The sequence below is a fragment of the Pezoporus occidentalis genome, unplaced genomic scaffold, assembly GCF_034315485.1.
Source record: "Pezoporus occidentalis ecotype Australia unplaced genomic scaffold, CSIRO_AGI_Poc_V1 ctg159, whole genome shotgun sequence".
Taxonomy (NCBI): Eukaryota; Metazoa; Chordata; class Aves; order Psittaciformes; family Psittacidae; genus Pezoporus; species Pezoporus occidentalis.
In genome coordinates this window covers 1,999,671-2,018,808 of record NW_026913415.1, presented here as the reverse complement: position 1 = coordinate 2,018,808, position 19,138 = coordinate 1,999,671, and the positions used below count along the sequence as shown (strand labels likewise).

At 52.3% G+C, this 19,138-nt stretch overlaps 1 protein-coding gene across 3 annotated transcripts in view; it reads right to left on the bottom strand.

Moving 5' to 3' along the window:
• LINGO1 (leucine rich repeat and Ig domain containing 1) overlaps positions 1 to 19,138 on the bottom strand; it is a 124,719-nt gene that overhangs the window by 68,740 nt on the left and 36,841 nt on the right. Inside the window, exon 1 of one of the 3 annotated variants that reach the window (XM_062612220.1) lies at positions 9,010 to 9,045. The exons of the other annotated variants lie outside the window; for them this stretch is intronic. Within the exon in view, the coding sequence (XP_062468204.1) occupies positions 9,010 to 9,030 (21 nt within the window). The 5' untranslated portion in view covers positions 9,031 to 9,045. Of the gene's footprint in view, positions 1 to 9,009; positions 9,046 to 19,138 lie in introns of those variants that run through there. 3 annotated transcript variants of the gene reach the window in all.

Below are 19,138 nucleotides of genomic sequence, written 5' to 3'. Positions count from 1 at the left end.
GCAAGAAAAATAGCAACAAAAAAAAGGAAAGAAAACTCCGAGCCTTCATCATTTCTCCCCTAAAGGTCAGAGCTGTTACTTTCCTCTGTGAGGGCGAAAAACCACCCTTCACTAGTGAGTTCAGCCAAAAGCACTGAGACATCTGGGGAGTGCCTCACTGCCTGCACTTCACCTGCCTGGCAGGGTTAGGCTAAATCTCTCTATTTAACAGGGAGTTATCCTTTGAAAGCAAGTTGTGGGGTGCTGGGGCAGAGGGGCAGCCCGGTGTGAGGAGCAGCACAGTGCTTCAGTGACAGGCTGAGATGGGGCAAGATCCCTGAGCCATACTGGGAGCATCTGACCGACTCCATCTCCAGGAGCAGACCTGGCTGTGGTACCCAGCAGGGATGAAGCAGAGGTACCACAGGGGCAGGGCAGACATCAGCCCCTGGGGCTACAGCAGACAACAACAGCAGCCTTGAGAGCAAAGCATCTAGAGCTTCTTTGGTTATTATGCAGAGGCTGTGCTAAGGTTGCTGCTTTAGTGTACTGCAGGCACTAAATTAAGGGGACATTTACAACCCACAATGCAGAGAAGCAGCTGCTAAAGGTGGCCACGGTGAGTGACTTTCACCTCTGGGTGAAAGACTCCGTGAAATCTCAGCCACGAAGGATCAAGATGGGAAAACAAGTCCTTCCTTCCTTCCACCTACTGCCCTGCAGGTGGTGGCAAAGCCAGCACACCTCTGGGCACACAGGGCAAGGAGGGACCAGTAGCAACCCCCTCTGCTGTCAGACAGCATCTCCAACATTGCCCTGTTTGGAGAGGATGCAAAGCCCACGGGATACTGAAGTTAGGTCCAACCAGCAGAGTCCTTGTGCTACAAACTGCACCTCCACCACCAGGCCAGCACTCAGCTGGAGCAACCCAGGGGAACTGCTCCCTAGAAGTGAAGCTCCCCCAGATGATGCTGTGCCCATACTCCACAGCACAGACCAGCAAGGCAGAGTCTAGAGCATCAAGCCTGATGGCAAATCAAGCCCCGGTGCCAGCTCAGCTTTCTGCACAGCCCTTGTCAGCCAAGGGGGATGCAGAGGCCCAAAAGGGGTCACACAGGGTGAGGGCTCCTGTGGGAACAGCCAGCACTGCTCCCTTCCCGCTCCACAGCCATGCCAAGCCCAGCACACCAGGGCTTCCCACCCAGCACTGCTCCTTCCTCCCCTCCTTGCCCAACAGGAACAGCCAACTTCAGCACCGGCCAAAGTGCTCAGTGTACCATGGATGTACCATACTGTGCTCAGCCACACAGAGCAGGGGATGGCTCCTGATGGGAGCTGGCATAGACTGGGCTGTCCCAGCCCAAGGAACTGAGCCCGGAGGCAGTCACCTCCTGGAAGGGACTGAGGGGAAGCAGAGGAAGATAAGGCAAAAGCAGAGATGAGTCAACACAAGATGCAAGACAAGGAGAAAGGGATTAACTGGGCTCCGGACAGCACAAAGGCAGGAGGGTGCAGTGAGAGGGGATCTCAAGGTCACAGTGCAACCAGCACATACATTGGCTGTTGTCAATAATCCAGTGTGCTGGGCTGTGAGCACAACTGCAGAGGGGCTGGGGCTCGGGCTCCTACCTAAGCAGAGGGAGCAGCAGCACAGGTGGGAGGGCAGTTCTGAACAGGACCACAGGGTGCTGGGTGCCAGGGAGACTGGCCCATTGACTGCCCAGACAGCACACACAGCACCCTGCTCGCACCCCTGCACCTGGAGATCCCTTAGGGAAGAATATTTCCATGAATGAACAGCCAAACCCCTCCAAATCCGGGGTGTTTCTTCTGTAGGAATTTACAGCCACTGTGACCGCTTCCTACACTGGGAGCTGTTTGCTTGGGGATGCCATGTGTTGGGGAGGTTTGAACACTCAGTGACAGGGATCGGCCCAGGGCTGGTCCACGATCCCTCACACAGACTATGCACCCCAGAGCAGGATGCCAGGAGCACCAGGCACTCCAGGAGCACCAAAGGATTGCTCCTGATGCCCCAGCTAGGAACAGAGAGTTGCCTCTGCAGCTCCATGAGACCTCTCCTGCCTGCCAGCAGGGCCAAGACCCTGCAGCTCCCATGTCTTTGGGAGCCATGTGCCTGAGTGCACCCACATTTACTGCACTGACAAAAGAATCCAAGGGGGACAATTTCTGGCTTTTGTTGCACAGCCAGTCAGAGCAGTGCATCACAAATGGTCTCCTTCGGCCCTTAAACACACAATAGGAATTCAGAGGTCCTGAACTCCTAAATATCAGCCCTGAGCCTGGAGAGCTGCCCAGGAGCCATCTCAACTCAAAGCTCGTGCAAGAGACCCCGAGGTGAGCATCCGATGAGCCCTGGGGAAGCTGAAGTCACAGCCAAGGCCAGTTACAGGAATAGAATTGGCTTGGACTGAGCAAATCTAACCTTCCATCACTCTGCAACCAGGCATCCATCCTGCAGGCCAGCTGGCTGCCGTGTCAGTGCACCTCCCATCCGTTTCAAGTGTCCCAATGACACCAGTGTTTCTCAAGACTAGATCAAGAAACCTTGGGAGAGTTATTATCCAAAAGCAGGTGGCTGGACTGGGCCCAAATCTCAGGCAAGTGATTAAAATGATTGGCATTTCTTTGGAAAGAGAAGTGCTGTGCTGTACCTGCCATCCATCCCTGAAAGCTCCTCACTGCACAGTACCAGAGCTGGACACTCCTTTAAGGCTACACAAGTTCTTGCAGGCTGATGAAGCCCATCCTCACCTGCAGCTCTGGGACCAGTCACCTGCTGCAGGCTCCAAAACTGGAGTGTTCCAGCCAAGATGCTCTTGTTGAGCATCGTGTTATATCACATCTGGGCAGCTCTCGCTGCAGGATCAGGGATGGGATGGATACTCAGTCATGGGGAGGAGTGTTGGATTCCTGGTCTGCATTGCCCCATGACTTGAATTTCACCCCATAGGTTATGCATCGAGTCTATTCTGAGTGGGAACAGATAGTCACAAAGCTGCCTTTGCTTCAGATCTGGATTCAGGTCCTGTCCAGGCCCCTCTGCTCCTATGGGCACAGTAACACTGCCAATCAAAGGAAACCAAAGGCAGCAGCATTTCCAGGTGAGCACAAGAGCAGCTACTGAATGACACCGACCACATCCGTCTCTCCCCAGGCAGCTCCGATATCCTCCCGACCAACATGACTGCCAGTGCTGTCCCCACACAGGGGCAAGGACCCAAACCCAGCTCTCAGATTAACAGAGTGAACATCAGGACAAGGCCTGCCTGTGTGATGAACCAGCACAGCCCCAACAGACTGCACCTATTTGCTTCAGAGCAACCACATTGCCCCGAGGGCTGGCAACTGAGGATTCACAGATTGAGGACACTGTGTGGATTCAGGGTCATTTTGCCTGGATACTCTCACCCCTGGAGAGTGCAGTGTCCAGGAATCTCCAGGGAACCAAGGCAGGTCATTCAGTTTTATGTCCTGTCTGTACCCAACCCATGCCAAATGCTCAGCTGGGGCACCAGCATGGAAGCTGCCAGGCTTGCTGCGCTGAGAAGTTGAACTGTGCTTAGGTGGGGATCCCAAACAGGGTAAAATCTGCATTTAATACCTATTATCCTAACATCCCCCCATCTGTCCACTTCCCTCACTCGCCTGTAACTGCAGTGTGCCAGGGCTGCCTGATATCAATGGCACTTTAATTTCATCATTCCCAACTTATTTAGAGCAATTAAGAAGCAATGAGCACACGCCGGGGGCCAGGATGCACTTGAACAGCATCCAAGGGTTACCGCGGTATCGCAGGAGACCTTCAGATGGAATTACCAGCCTGCAAAAAACCTTAAATCAAAAGGCAGGCAATCCCCAAAGAGAGGATAGGTTCTTCTTGGTCCTATAGGTCCCTTTGTAATTTGAAATCGGCTGACAGAAATATAAAGAGATGATGTTCCTCATTTAATTACTGAGGAGACAGCATCTCAGGTTGGAAGACAGAGATAGATGCTTTGCCTGGGCATCTGGCTGGGGAAACGATCAGGGGAGCAAGGCAGGATTCCTGCGAGGTGCATTGCCTAAGCCACTTCGGGCAAGCAAGTTTTGCCACTGCCTGGGAGCAGAGCTAAAACATGGAGCCATTTTGGGAAAGCTCAGCCACAGAGACAAAAGGCTGCCTCTCCCAAGTGATTCCTGCTGGATGGAAGGAGCACTGCAAGCAAGCTACCCAGAAAGCCAGCCAGCCTGCGAGCGTGGCTCCCCAACGTCCCCATTTCATGCAATACAGGTGAGGTGCCAAAGGAGGGGACAGCTCCTCGCTTCTGATTTAGCCACATGCCCACACTCCTCCTGCACAGCTCTTTAAATGCTGCCTGCGTGAGAAAAGCAGTGGCCTATTTTTTCCTGAGCAGCTCAGCACAGCGCACAGGTCTTATTTAGGATGCTTCAGACACATCCGGAGGGACTGTGGGAACAGTCTGTGGAAGGAGAAGACTGAGTGGGCATCCTGAGTCACTTCATTGCTTACAGAAGTGTACACAAGCATCTTCCATTTGAGCAAAACCCAGCACAGCTCCTGCTGACTCTGGGGACCAGTGCATCTTCTCCAGCATCCTCCACTGATGCAGAATAGCTGCACACCACCCCTCTCATCCAGGCTTACCAGAAGAGGGAACATCCCCCACAGCTATGATCCAAACCTCTGATCCTGGCAATTCCTCTGCAGCACAGGAGGAGCAGAGAGCTGCTCTAATCTGCTGAGGGGCGAGGGGCTGTGGAAGAGATTAGCTTCCTCCCAAGGAGGAGAAGGCAGAGCAAGACATGTGAGAGCAGAGGTGTGCGCACATGTGTGTGCATGCCCCGAAGAGATACGGTTACAGCTGGCTGCGAAGCAAAGCTCAGAGCTCCTTGCCAAGGAGCCTGACTCATACAAGCAAATCAAGGCAGCACCATCCACTGCACGTGGGAAAAGGAGATAAGCACAGGAGTTGCAGGAGACCCCGGAACAGAGGCACAGCAGACACAGCCTTTACTCTGAGCTCTGTCCTCAAGGAAGCCACTTTACACCAAACTCTGTGCAAGGATCCCCATGTGCTGGGGCTCAGAAGGAGCAGTGAGAGGCAAGGAGATGCCCTGCTGTGGGAGGGCCCTCGCATTACCCTTCCTCACTGACACTGGTAAAAGGTGCTGGAAGCACAGAGCCCCTGCTCATCTACCCAACAGCACAGCCCTGTGATGTCCTTCCAGGGGACCTCTGCCCCATCCAGGACAGACCAGGGCATCATGGGCCCCCTTTGCTCCCCTGGTCTCACCTTGGTGCAAAGCCTGGTCACAACAGCACCACACAACGTGAACACCAAGGTACCTGCTGGGGGTGCTCAGATGCCCCGAGCAATCTCAGAAGCAAGCCCTAGTCATTACAGCTGCAAAACGCTAACGGCTCCTTGTCCTGCACCACAGTGACCAACAGCACTTTCATCTCCATCCCTGAAGGATTTTGTCGTCCACAAGAAAACCCACAAAGTGGCATCCAGCACATGCAATGCTATTTCACATGCCATCAACAACCACGTGCATGGCAACTCCCTGGGACAGCAGGGAGGGAGGGAGGTCATGGGAATACATGGAGAGTGCCAAAATATGAACTGCTAATAAGATGTATTTTCAAATGTCACCAAGTTCTGATCTACTGATCTCGCACCAGCAGCTTGGCTTTTTCCTGGGTAATATTAATCTGTGTCACTTACGTGTTCCAGCAACTTCAGATGGCAGGAGTGCCACTGCACTAAAATTAGCTATTACAATTATTAACTCGCAAGGTGCTGAAGAGCCAACCCCAAATCACAGCAGTTTAACCCATGCACAGACAGGCTCAAGCACCTCGCTGCAGCAGGGTGGGAGAGGGGCACAAAGCTCTGCTCCAGAAGCAATACCCCTGCCCAGGAAGGGCCTAGAAGAGGCAGATTTGAGCACAGCCAGGAACATGAGCTAAGTTCTACCCCAAATCAGGGGAATCCCAGGGAGGAAAGTGTTTCCCATCCCGTCCAACACACAGCTACAGCCTGACAGCCGCCTCAAGCTGCTGGGGGGCTGTGACACACGGGGTGCTGCTGACACCTCCTAGGCTGACTAAAGCACCTGCAGCTCCTCACAGGGGTCACCCCAAAACCCAGAGCATGATCCTGGTGGGAACTCTAGAAACCATTTGTCTAGCAGATGGTTTTTGCAAGAGTTGAAAATGCTCCAATGGGCCTTTGGCCAAGCATTTGAGATCCCTTTCAAAACCAAGGCCAATCCATAGTCACTTCTAACGATCCCATTGACTGTTTTTCACTGAGTGCTAACAGAGACAAGTTGTCTCCTTTAGGCCATTATATCATGGCTGAAAGCATCAAGAGGGGAAGATGATGGGCTTGAAGAGGAAGAACATCCTTCCTTTGCTCCACTTCAGCTGCTAATAGGCATGCCAGAGCTCTCTGAATAGCATTACATTACTGCTGCATAAAAGCAATAAAACCTTAAAACAACATTACATATTTACTGAAGTACATGTCACACAAAAGGCTGTCCCTGGGACACCACATGAAGACATGCAATAGCAAAGCCAAGGGCTGCAGAAAGCCTCAGGCCGAGCAGACATCCCCAGTGCCCACAGCCATGGGTAGGGCGCACACAGAGCACAGCAGTGGGGTGGTGATGGGATAATCCAGCCATTGCATTTAACCAAAGACGGTGGCATGAAAGAGTCTGCTCTGGCAGAAACATGGGCAAACCCCAACCACTGGGCACAGAGGCTGCAGAGAAATCAGCATCCAGAAGAGGAATGCAGCATCCAGGACAAGAGCTGCTGCTGTGACAGTGCATGGCCCTGCCTGCCTGGCACTCGCCCACAATTTCCCCCTGCTCCTTTGTTTTCACTTCCAGCACTTCAACATTTTCACTCCTAAGCTCAATGAATTGTCATTTCTAAATGCCTCTTGCCCACAGGAAAGGGAATTGCACAAAGTGCTCCTTGATATTGTCCAATAACCGTCATTGTGGCACAGGGCTGATACGGAGCCTTCAGCACTGAATTGTCATGATTTTGGTGGGCTGAAATAAGTGATTTCAAGAGACCTTTCTCTCCCTTCGCTCCCAGCACCTGGCAGGCTGCAGCATGCTTCCATAGCCAGGCACATGGAGAGATCACTGGGCCCTGCTCTGCCACCATAAAGAGCCATCAAACGCACCTTGGCTGGAGAGGTGAGGGCCCCATCGGCCAGTGGCCCATGGCAGATGGGCTGGGACAGAGATAGAGAAGTAGAAGGGGTCAGAGGCAGAAAAGGGGACTCCCCCTGCACTAGCACTAGGGAAGTGGAGCCAGTCTGAGCACTTTTGGATGCATGCTTCCCCCTGCCCTCAGAAAAGGCAGATTTCCTGAATCAGCAAAATCAGCACAGGTTTGGAGAGTTTTGCCCTTTTTGGCAGGAGGAGAGGCTTAGGTCCCCCCCCCCCCATCATAGGTGTGCTGCCAGAGGGGCACAGAAAAGCCAGGTACCCATCTGACTAAACACATCTTCAGCTGCCAGCAAGCAGGGATGAGCCAGAGCCCCTTGTACCCCACAGGACCAAGTAGCCTCCAGGATGTCTGTGGCCCCTGCCTGTCACTGCTGTGACACCCAGGACACAGCTCCAGAGCATGACACTGAAACCACCTCAACCAGGAGCCCACCCATCCTGCTGTAGGGATGATGGCAGGACCCTGCAAGCAACAGTCGATACAACAGCCCAACCACAGAGGCAGCTCTCCATCCACAAAGAGGAAAGCAAATCCCATCTTCTGAAGACTCCTTCTGGAGGGGGATTTTACCAGCACAGCTTGCCCAGGTGCAACCAATGGGCAAAATCAGAGGTGTGGACATGCCCCATGCTCTGGGCAGGACCATGCAAGCCATGCAGAGCCAAGCTGCCCCTAGGCACGGAAGAGGGGCTGGCAGTGAGAGATGCAGCACTTGAAGAGCTTTGTGAGTTACTGTCACACCAAACAGCTCTGACCTTTTCAATGTTCTCTATTTTTATTGGTGGCCCAGTCCCCCTCCATCCCCACAGGCTCATTAGACAGCGAGCAGAGCCCACGGCAGCTCCAGCAGCCAATGCCACTGCTCAGCACTGCAAAGGTCAGAGGCACCGAGGCTGAGCAGTCGCTCTCGGGAGGGCACTTACAGCAGGACAGGAGCACTCCTCATCCAATGTAGGCTGCACACCAGGACCTGCTGCACATGGACCTTGCTGCCTCGGGGTCCTGGGGGAGCAGGACCCTGACCACAGCAGCCCCCTGCAAGAGGACCTGCCCATGGGCACATCACAGGGGTCACCCCCACAACACAGGGGGGCACAAGCCCAGGATGTGCTTCTACAGCACAGCACAAAGGGAGGCTGCAAAAGCAGCCACAGCTCTTGTGATGGAGCCCTGAGGCTCCTACTCAGGGGCTGGCAGCAGGGAGAGGAGCAAGAGCATTTCCCAGAGCCACCAAACACTGAATATGGACTCACCCCAAGGTGGTTAACTTCCACCTTTAGTAGATGTAAGAGGAGACTGTGCGGAGTCCAAGCCTCCCCCAAGGCATTTAGGGGAGAGAAAAGAAAATCAGCCCTGCTAGCAGGCTGCAGGGCAGGCAAACACAGCACAACTGCTTCACTCACAACCTCTGGATCAACCAGAGCCATCTTACATCAAACAAAAGCATGATACCTCCTCCCTACAGACCTGGCACCCCTTCTGCCTGCTCCAGAGAGCAGAGAGGCAAGGGTGAGCCCCACGAGTTAACCTTCCTCCTGAACAGGACCACGGGTGGGTAACACACATCAGCCTGGCTTGGCCCCCCAAGATGGTCCTCAGCACGCCCAGGGCCATGAGCATAGCACACTGAGAAAGCCCAGCTCCAAAGATGCGCACTGGGAACCCCAACCAGGGAACTCCTAGACCGGGGTGCCAGGAAAGCCAGAGCTCAGCTATCAGCCCTCTACTATGGGCTCAAAACTCACCAGGTGTCTCCAGAAGCACATCCCTGGACATGAGGGTACAGAAGGGCTGGCTGCTCTTTCAGGAAACGCAAGGCAGGAGCAGAGGGGGCCCAGGCTCCAAACGCATCAGGGAGAGGTGGGTGCTGCAGCCAGGTCCAACAACAGCAACCAACCAAGTCCAGATGCCCCATGGGCGGGCGGGCATGTAGGAGCAAAAGGAAACACATCCACCCATGTTGAAACTCAGGAGGGAAGAGAAATGGCCAGCCCTGAGCTTAAATATGGCTGGAGAGGGTGAGGTGCCGGTTCCAGGTGGGCATGCTCAGGGCAATTAAGGCCTTCAAGCAATTAGCTTGACCCACAGCAGCTGGGTTCCTGGTGTCTACCCTCTCCTCCTCCATATGGCAGAGAGCAACCATACTGTGGCAGCATGACTAGCCAAAGTGATGGAGCAACCTGCCTGCTGAGGGGTTCTGTGTGCCCCCACGTGCCCTGTGGATCCACTCCTGGCTTTCTATTTGTCCATAAATGTTCAAAACCAGGGGAAATACATGGAAAATGCTTTATCAGCACCTAACACCACAGTGAGCACTGCCAGGGCTGCGAGAGGTGGTAAAAAGGCTGCTCCATGAGTTTCTCCTTTGTCAATACGAAAACGCCCCCAGAAAAGAGCCCAACCCAGGCAGGAATAAAGAAGCAGCAGCAGAAATACCCCAGGACAGAGCAGCCCTCAGGGTGAACACCGAGGGTTAAACACTGAACCCAGAAATGGGGAGATCCCAGCTCTGGCAACACATGCTCCGAGCGTTCTAAAGCCATGTCAGGTTCTTAGGAGGTTCATTCTTTTCACTGGATCTGGGCAAGGGAGTGCAGTGACATTGGTGACATGGGATGGAAACATTTTGGTTTGGGAAAAAATACCTTCTTTGGAGTCACACGCAGCCAGAAGGAAAGGAAAACTGTTTAACCCTTCCGGTCCCCCCAGGGATGAGCTGTGAGAGGGCTGCAAAGGGTTGAGTCCCCATGGGCTGCAGGGGCAGAGCAGGGCAACAGAAGCCAAGGCTGGAAGGAGCAGGGACAGCGGGGTTCTTCCCTGAAAGGCAAAGGGCACTCAGCCCTCCCTGTTAAACTCATGCGGTCTTGCTTGGAAATGGTGTTATCCCCACAGGATAACAATGGCAATTCCCAGGATCCACATCATCACCTTCCCTTGGCCAAGCCCAGCCCTCAGCCCAGGGATGCTAGCGGCCCTTGGACAGCATCATCCATGTGTTAGAGCAGGGATGGGCTTTGCAAGAGCTTTGCTCGGACTGCAGAGCCCAGGAGCATGGGAGCGATGAATCCTTGGGAAGATGAGCTTTATCTTGGAAAGCGAAGCCAAGGAAGGAGTTGCTTCTGCCCGGTGAAGGCGTGGAGAAGGGAGGGACGAGGGGCAGGAGGAGGGCCAGGATGAAGAGAGGGGCAGGGGAGGGAGTTCCAGAGAGTTTGCCCTTGTGGTGAAACCAGCTGGAGATGAACTCCCACCGCTGCTGTTTTGACAGCCCAAACACAGCCGCTCGCACAATATCTCTGTCTTGTTAAAGGTAATTACAGTTCTTCCTGTGTAATGAGATGGTTTTTAAAGGCCATTCAAAAGAAATTTTCTATAATGAGGTTAAGGGTTTTATGGTGTTATACATCAAGGGAGCTGGTAATTGGTCGGATCCAGACAGCATCCTGAAGCAGGGAGATAGGAGGTTAGGTGAAGAATAGGCTAGTGCAGAATGCAGTCTCCAAAATGTTTTGGCTCTGCAGAGAAGGGAGAATAAAAGTAGAGGAAGGAAGAAAGAAAAGAGTAAAGGGTTGGATGCTGCCAGCTCCGGTAGCACTACGGTGGCTTCTTCCACGTTGCTTGGGTGGGTTTGGAGGAGCTTCACAAGAGAAGGGTAGCAGATCCCATAGGATGGTGGTTCTGGATGGGAAATGCTGCTGTGCCGGTTGGTGCCAGGTGGCAGCACGGAGAGGGCAGGCAGGGACTTGGCTGCGGGATCTGGCTGATCCAGGCTTGCAGGCACCCCCGCCTGCTCCATCTGGAGCGAGGGAGAGCAGAAGGCTCTACCAGCGCAGGGATGTCCCTGCTGCACACTGAGGAGCATCGCGGTGGGGCGGATGCCATGCGGTGAGGTGCAACCTGCTCCTGCCTCTTGCTTCCCTACAACTTGTCCCAAGTCCCTCCCTCAGCCTGCGCAGGAAAATCCCCGGCAGAGCTGTCACCCTGCCCTCAGATCAACCTTTCCTGACGGATCGCTCCTTGTTTATTATTGCTGCTGCTCCTTCCTGACGTCTCGGCTCTCCCAGAGCCACCCAGCAGCGGGATCGTCATTCCCATGTGTTCAGTGGCAGCTCCCCAAAGGCCGGCAGCATTTGTCTGTATTTAGAAGCAGCTGATGGTGGCTGAGACAGGGTGAATAAGGGAGCAGCGCTTGGAGAGTGGCTATTTTCGTGCCACCCCCAACCCGCGAGCCCTAGGCACTAGCAACTTCATAGCCAAGCTTGTTCTCTTGGGAGCTCGAGCCCTCTTGTTCACGCTCAAGAGGCAGGAGTGGCAGCGGAGAGACAAGTACCTGAACTCTGGGAGGCTTAAGTGCTCCTCTGATTGAAAAATCAGCCTTTAGATATATGGAGGTTCACCCAGCACTTGTGCTGGCAGTGCTGAAGGAGTTGGAAGAGTGTGCTGGTGATGGCAGGAGAGGGTGATATTTGCATTACTCCCACCTCCACTGTGAGGATTGCTGGCTTGGGTGCTTTGGGGCAATGGCTGAACCCCAGCTTCCCTAATGAACCTCAGTTTTCCCTCAGCACATCAGCTGAACCTCTGTGAACTTCAAAAGATGTTTGAGTAGGGGCGTTTTTTCCTTTGTTTCAGTTTTCCTTAGGGTTATCTGTCTGAACATCTGCTTTATAGCCAATACACTGCACTCAGCAACAGCCAGGCCCAGGCTCTGGATGGCAATCTCATGTCTCGGTGGGCCAGTGGAATCGACTTCCCAAGGGACAGACTCATGCCAAGAGCTGGAATTCAAGTCCTTTGAAAGCCTGGCACAGCTGGAGGTGGGAATTTGCAGGCAAATCCTGCAAAATCCTGAGCAGATGCAACTTCACACTGATGCAGTGTGGCTGGAGGAGGCTTCAAACCACACTGAGCGCACTTGCAAGATGCCACCAGTCGCTGGGTAACACATACTGGAGGAGATGCATTTCATATCCTGCCTATTTATGGGTTTTAAAGACCAATTAAATATTAAAGGCATTTATCAAGGATTATCGCTGCCCTGAGTGTAAGAGCTGGGGTGGAAGTGATGCCAGTGCATGTGGTTTCCGTAGGGAGGTGCAAGGGGATCCAGGGAGCGCAGTGAGGACATGGGTGGCCCATGGGGTTTCAAAAGAGACATACCCCACCCGGGATGGGAAAGCTCCTAATCACTTACCAAACCCTTTCTCCTCCCCAGTCTGGAAACCTGAAATCACAGCCACTGCCTGCCTAGAGCTGGTTTGGGAATTTGTCACTTTGTCAGGTACTGTTTTCATCAGTAAATACCAGTTTGTTGAAATTCAAAGCCTTCCAAAAAAGGATCAATTGTGACAAATTACCCATTTCACAAAAATCCTGGAAGAGGCTCAGAAGGTCAAAATGTCCCATTTTTGACACATTCAACATGAAAGAAAATCAATTTTTAGGTTAACAAATCTAAGGTAATTTATAGTTTTGCACAAAGAATGAGGAATGAAAAGCAACTATCAAAATGTTTGGAAATTATTTCTAAAAAACTCTTTTCAGTGGAATCAAAAGGGGATTTCAAGAGTTTTTTTTTCTTTTACTGCTACTGGAATTTTACATCTCTGCTCCTGTAGCTGGTGGGAATTCATTTCTCTTCCAGCTCAAGAATTGCAGGGGTGGGGAGATGCTTCCTCGGCTGGTTCTGGTCTCGCTAACATGGCCTCAGATGGATTATTGCTGTTATTGACATGACAACAGATGCCAGAGGCCTCCGCTAAGCTCCAGTGCCCAGGAGGCTCCGGGTGAGCATGTCTGCTGACATCCATCCCTCTCCCCCTTCGAGTGCCAGCCCTGCCACAGAGGGTGAGCAAGGAACACACATCAGATGCAGCTAAGATGCTTTCCTTGCCCTCCTCATCCCTCTCAGCCTGGTTAGATGCAGTTGTGCCCCCCCAGATCTGCAGCATCAGAGACTGGTACCCAAGGTGGGAAAGCCAAACCTCCCCCATTGGTGGCATAAAGCCTGCAGGCCTGGAAAAAGGGGTATCCTGTCCTATAGGACACCCCTCTGCCTTCATTTGGCATGAACAGGTTCCTTGTGGTGGTCCTATTGAGGGCCCCATGCCACCACTGGTGTCCCCAGCTCCTGGTACCCTGTGCTTTGGGCTAGGCTGTGCTGGGGCTCAGGAGTTGGACGCAGGTGCTTTGCGATAGACATCTGAGCAAAGATGAAGGCAGCAGAGAGGGGAAATATGCTGATAGAAATAAATGAGGCTGAGATAATGAAGCAGCATCCAACATTTCCAGTGATGAGTAATACGCAGGCAGATCAAACAGGCACCCTGTCAGGGGTAGCAGGGAGAGAGGGAGCCAGCCAGTCCCCTCCCTCTCCCCACACGCTGCTTCCCCCTTTCCCTCCCCTCCTCACGTGCCCTCCCTGCATAAATCTTTCATCCCAAATAACATATCTCTCTGTAAGGAAAGAAAGAATTAAATATTGCACGAGACTGCAGTCGATCCTGCAGGGTCCTTCTGTTGACTTCTCAAACAGATATTTGACATTGCTCTCGCAGTCTCCCCCGGTAGAGCTCTGCAGGAAGCCCATTTCCCTCCACAAGGAGGGGATGCTGTGGGCTTTTCAAGTCACCCTAAAGGGAAACAAGATAGAGGGAGCTGCTCTCTACCACCCTACATCCCCCTCCTTTTATCTCCCTTTCCTTCTCCCTCTCTCTCTGCTTCTCCCTCCCCAAAGCATGGGCAGCCCCTGCCCTGTGTTTTGTCCCTTCCTTCCATCAAAAGTTGAGTCATGCCCTTGCTGTGTCCAAGGCAGGCCCTAAAGCCACCAGCTCATTGACAAAGCATCACTGAGCCACATGCTCAGGGAATCCTGGCCCCTCTGCTTTGTGGTACCCATGACAGCTCTCCTCTCATGGGGACAAAGCCCAAATGGGAAGAAGATATAGGCTGGGGTTTCACTCTGCTGCCCACCTCTACCTGGCAGCAGGCCATCGAAATCTGGAAGGAGGGTGATGAGAGCCCTTCTCCCCAAATCCACATTCCTCTCCCCAGAGCACTTGTTAGTCTTTGATGCTCCCATGCAGCTCTGCCACCGGACAGAACAAGGCTTGGGCAGCATGAAGACAACATCAGACAGCAGCAGTCGCTGCAAGGTCTGCTTGCTCCATCACTGCCTGCCCCATCCCTCACCATGCACCCTGAGGTTCCCACAGCACAGCAGGGTGGCAGCAGCCATGGTCGCCTTGCCAGCCCACTGGGAAATGTCGTCACAAGGCTGGGACACTGCTAGGAGAGCCCTGGAGCATCCAAAGGGGTGACATTCCCAAGGCTCCTTGCATATGAGGTCTCAATTGCAGCTGGTGCACCAAAGGACAGGGAATCCTCACCCCCATACAAGAAACAAAGGAGAATGAGAGTGGAGGGACATTCCTTTCTCAGCACCAACATATGCAATGACTCTCAAACACTTAAACCATCTTCAATAGCTTAGGTGCCACAAAGCCCAGATCCTCTCCAGGCTGTAGTCAAAATCTCTAGCATCCCTCCCATCCCAGGAGGCAAAAGTCTGCAGCATGCAGAACGTTGACAGCAGGACTGGAGAGGGGTGGGTGGCATGTCCCCATGGGCCACTGGCGCAGCACGTCCCCATGGCATGCCACAGCAGGGTGTGGGGATGATGGGTCCAAGCTGTCACCCCCTTACAGCGCTTCTCTGGCAATTACCTCCAGCCACTGTGGCTCTCCAGGGAGAGGGAACTGACAGCAGCATCATGGAGTCCCTTCTGTGATGCCTCAAAACAAGGAGATGAGGACAAGAAGACACTGCAGCACAGACACAAGGCAATGTTTCCAGAGCAGAAGGAAGACCACATCTCACCCACAAAGTCCTACCTCTGACCCAAGGCATCCACTGCCCCATTACGCTCCTTCCACTAACGTGAGCCTCATGGCGAGCCCATTGCCTGCAGAAACTGGGAGAATCAGGAGCAGCAGCTCTGTTCTGGAGCCAGGCTGAGAGAGCTGGGCTGGGTCAGCCTGGAGAAGAGAAGGCTCCTGAAGGGGAGACCTGAGAGCAGCTCCAGTGCCTAAAGGGGATACAAGAAACCTGGAGAGGAGCTTGGGACAAGGGTCTGTAGGGACAGGCCAAGGGGAATGGCTTGAACCTGCCAGAGGGGAGACTGAGCTGAGCTCTTAGGCAGAAGCTCTTCCCTGTGAGGGTGCTGAGGCGCTGGCACAGGGTGCCCAGAGAAGCTGTGGCTGCCCCATCCCTGGCAGTGTTCAAGGCCAGGTTGGACACAGGGGCTTGCAGCAAGCTGCTCTAGTGGAAGGGGTCCCTGCCCATGGCAGGGGTCGGAGCTGGATGAGCTTTAAGGTCCCTTCCAACCCAAACCAGTCTTGGATTCTGTGACTAGGAGGGACCCTGACCCTGATTGCATTTACTGTCCCACATTGCATCCCCAGGTTTCCAGGGTACAATCTCAAAGGCTCCTGGTGCTTGCAGGCAGGTTACTGCTAGGTGGACGCAGCAGCAAATAGCTGCAGACTGGAGAAAAAAGGAAGGTTCAGAGTTCTTTGGAAAGCTGCATGGATACACAGAACCTCCTCCTATTTAATGAGGTTCTACAAATTGTTTCTGAGGTCCTACCATTGCTCTGGTGTGTCAGTTGAACAAATCCCTTCCTTCTTTTCGAATTTTATATTTAAAGATAGATTTAATCCCCCTGTTAAAATATTTCCCAATTCCTAATAATATTACAGAGATCAGAATTTTATCAAGTTCTATGACTCAAACTCTTCCTGTAACCTTTGAGTCTTCTTTAGATCAGCAGAGATTGATGTTTGTAGATCAAAAGGAAAGATTTATGATCACCGGTGTTTCCCCTAGAAACACCCACGACCCACACAAGCTCATGTAATGAGATCCAATGGCTCAAAGTCAAAGCCAGGCAATTGCAGGCTGGAAAGAAGATACCACTGTTTAAGAGCAAAGGAAATGGATTAACTGAGCTGTCTACCAAAGAGCTCTTTCTGCTGCCCAGCAGGACCACTAAGTCCAAAGCAGAGCTTCTAAAAGCAAAGCTGTTCCCCTGGGGATGCCAATAGGGATCCTGGGTGGAGTGGTGGCACTGGACCCCCTACCCAGCCCCTGCAGCAGGGCCAGCCCAGGGACTGTCCCCCAGGCCTGGGTAGAATCCCTGTGGTGAGCTGAGATGATCACATTGATTTCTGCTGGCATTAAAGCTCCAGGAAGAGAAAAACCTCCTACATTGCAAGGAAGTATTTTGCAGTGAGGCGTTTATGTGCCAGTTCTCTTCCCTGCTAATTTCTGCTTTGTCAAAGCTACTGGAAAGTATTTCTTGTGACTGACAAAGTGGTGGAATTTATGAATAGGCAAATTAAGAATAAAGAGGGGAGAAATAAGTCTGTTGATAAAAAAGCTGAATAACTCAGTTGAGGATCAGTTCCTTGAATCGATTCCCCCAGAATTTGAATGAAATAATTCTTACCTGAAGTAAGTTTGTCTTTGGGGCTGAAAACCTGTGAGCTGGAAAGCAACACATTTGCATTTTGCTTTCCAATACATAAACTGAGACTTCATTTTGTAGGCTTTCTTGTTGAATAATCTGCTCTAATTTAATTGGAATTTGAATCCTATAAAAAGCATTTTCTACTTAGTTTTCTACTGATCTTGGGTATTGAGATTTTGTGATGTGAAAATGCAATACGTCTGCGTGTGCTGATTATCATACTCAGAGGAGCTTCGTTGTTTTCGTGCTTTCTGCTGAATAATCTCTTGAATCTAAAACGCAGTTTTGACTTTGCTCCTTATTGATATTTTTATTTTCAAATGGTAGGATATGAAGAGCAATTTGTTTGTATTTTTTTGCTGGGAAGTGTTTTCTATTGAGTAATGGGGGGGGGCTGATTCTGTCAATGTTTACAGGAATAACTAAGTCAACAGAATTACTCATGCAATTAGCTTTACCTGGCCATAACAGCTAAATATTGAAAGACATTTAATATGCAGATGGATGCCTGCAGGGCATGTGAAGAGGGTGTAGACGCCTAATCTTTCTCAGCTCCTCTTTCCATCTTTAGGCGCCTTTGTAACTGCAGCCCAAAGTCTGTAATTCTATGGGAAATGGGACAGATATTGGGTTGGATAAAACAAGCAACAATACAGTTTGGATTTGGTTCTGGCCACCCAGGCAAAGCCACTTGCTTGGAGCAAACAATCCCAGAGCATGGAGACAACTCTGATGGAGCGCAAAAGGGAAGTGAGCCATGAAATCCATGTCAGGAGCCTGACGTGTGCTACTGGGGCTACAGCTCTCCTGGGAAACGTGGAGACATCACAATTCCAACACCACCTCACTGCACTGAACTCAAGGCCAGGACCCGGACTCACCAAAAGGGAAATTAAGCACCGGAATCCTGCTGTGGGTCTTGGCCAAAGACCAGCTGTGTCCCACCAAGCCAGGCCCTGCAGGTAAGCCATGTAGCGCCTAATCACTGCCAGGATAAGTACAACCTGGCACATCATTTAATCACTGCAGCAATCAGAAGAAATGAAAATAGATTTCTATACGCAATAATCGCTCAGCCCTGGGTTATCAATAATACAAGAGCAGCTTGTGAGAGAGCAGAAGAGTGAATGAATCTGCACCCCGTTCCCGTTCTGCAATAGCCGATCATCATTCACAGCAGCAGACAAACGCTGCTGCCCGTGAAAGGTGGCAGCTTGCTCCTTGGAAACAAAATGGACAGCAGGAGTGCTAGGGGCAATATAGCATTTTATTTGGTGCATCAACAGGAATGGATTAATAGAAGACAGTGAACCTTTGAGCAATGTCTGGGTAAAATACCACCGAGAGGACAGGAAAGCTACATTGACTGTGAAACAATTCCAAAGGGCAATACCATCATTCTGCCTCTGTCCCACGGGTGTTATTTAACCACTCCTGTCATCAAAACAAAGGCATGCAACACCACAAAGTCACTGCATCCGAGACATACAGGCTGGTTTCTTGCAGGCAGGCTGCTGTGCTGATGGGTGCACAGGTCCTGCTGCTCCCATGGTGTGGGACACCAACAAGGGGCTCAGCATGGCCCCAGCAGGCACGAGTCTGTGTATGGGTGAAGGGCACCAGCTGGATTAGCCAGATGCTGAGGGCACTGTGGCACGACCTTCAGCAAGGGAAGGAAAGACAGCCTTGGCTCTCTTACAAGAGCCACAAATCCCCCTGACCTCAGCAGGAGCGGTGCCGCCGTTCTGCAGGGCGGGATTTGATTCGGGGGGTTTAGGAGTTCAATGCCAGCCATTCATACATGCATAATCCCCCACTTAACTGCAGGTGACTGTGTGCTGGTGTGGCTCAGAGGCTTTAGCAAGAGGAGGCTCTCATCAGATGCAAATCCACGACAGGTCTGCGCTGAGCCCTCCAATGTGCCCCACTCCAGTGCTGTGCCAGTGAAATCCCCCTGTCGCTGTACGCTGCTGCAAAGCCAGCCTGAAAACCCCACAGCTTATGGGTCTGCTCCTTTGCTTCACCTTCCCTTTTCTACCACCATAGCCCAGCAGCACCCCAAGGTTACTGCAAGCTAACCTGGGAGCCCTGGTGCCGTGCATCCCGCCCATGCAAACACCCTGCTCCAAAGAGCAGGGAAAACCTGGAGCCTGCAGCTCCAGTGATGGTGTCCCTCGCTCGCCATGAGTGACAGCGCAGTTTAGGAAAACCACACTGTTGTTAACAGTCAAATCACAGAAGGTGACAGCGACAGGTAGGGCTCAGGGGCTTGGGTGGTTGATGAGAAACCACGTCAAGACGAACAGGGAAAGAGCCAAGCTGAGACAGGCAGGTTGCAAGGGCACACG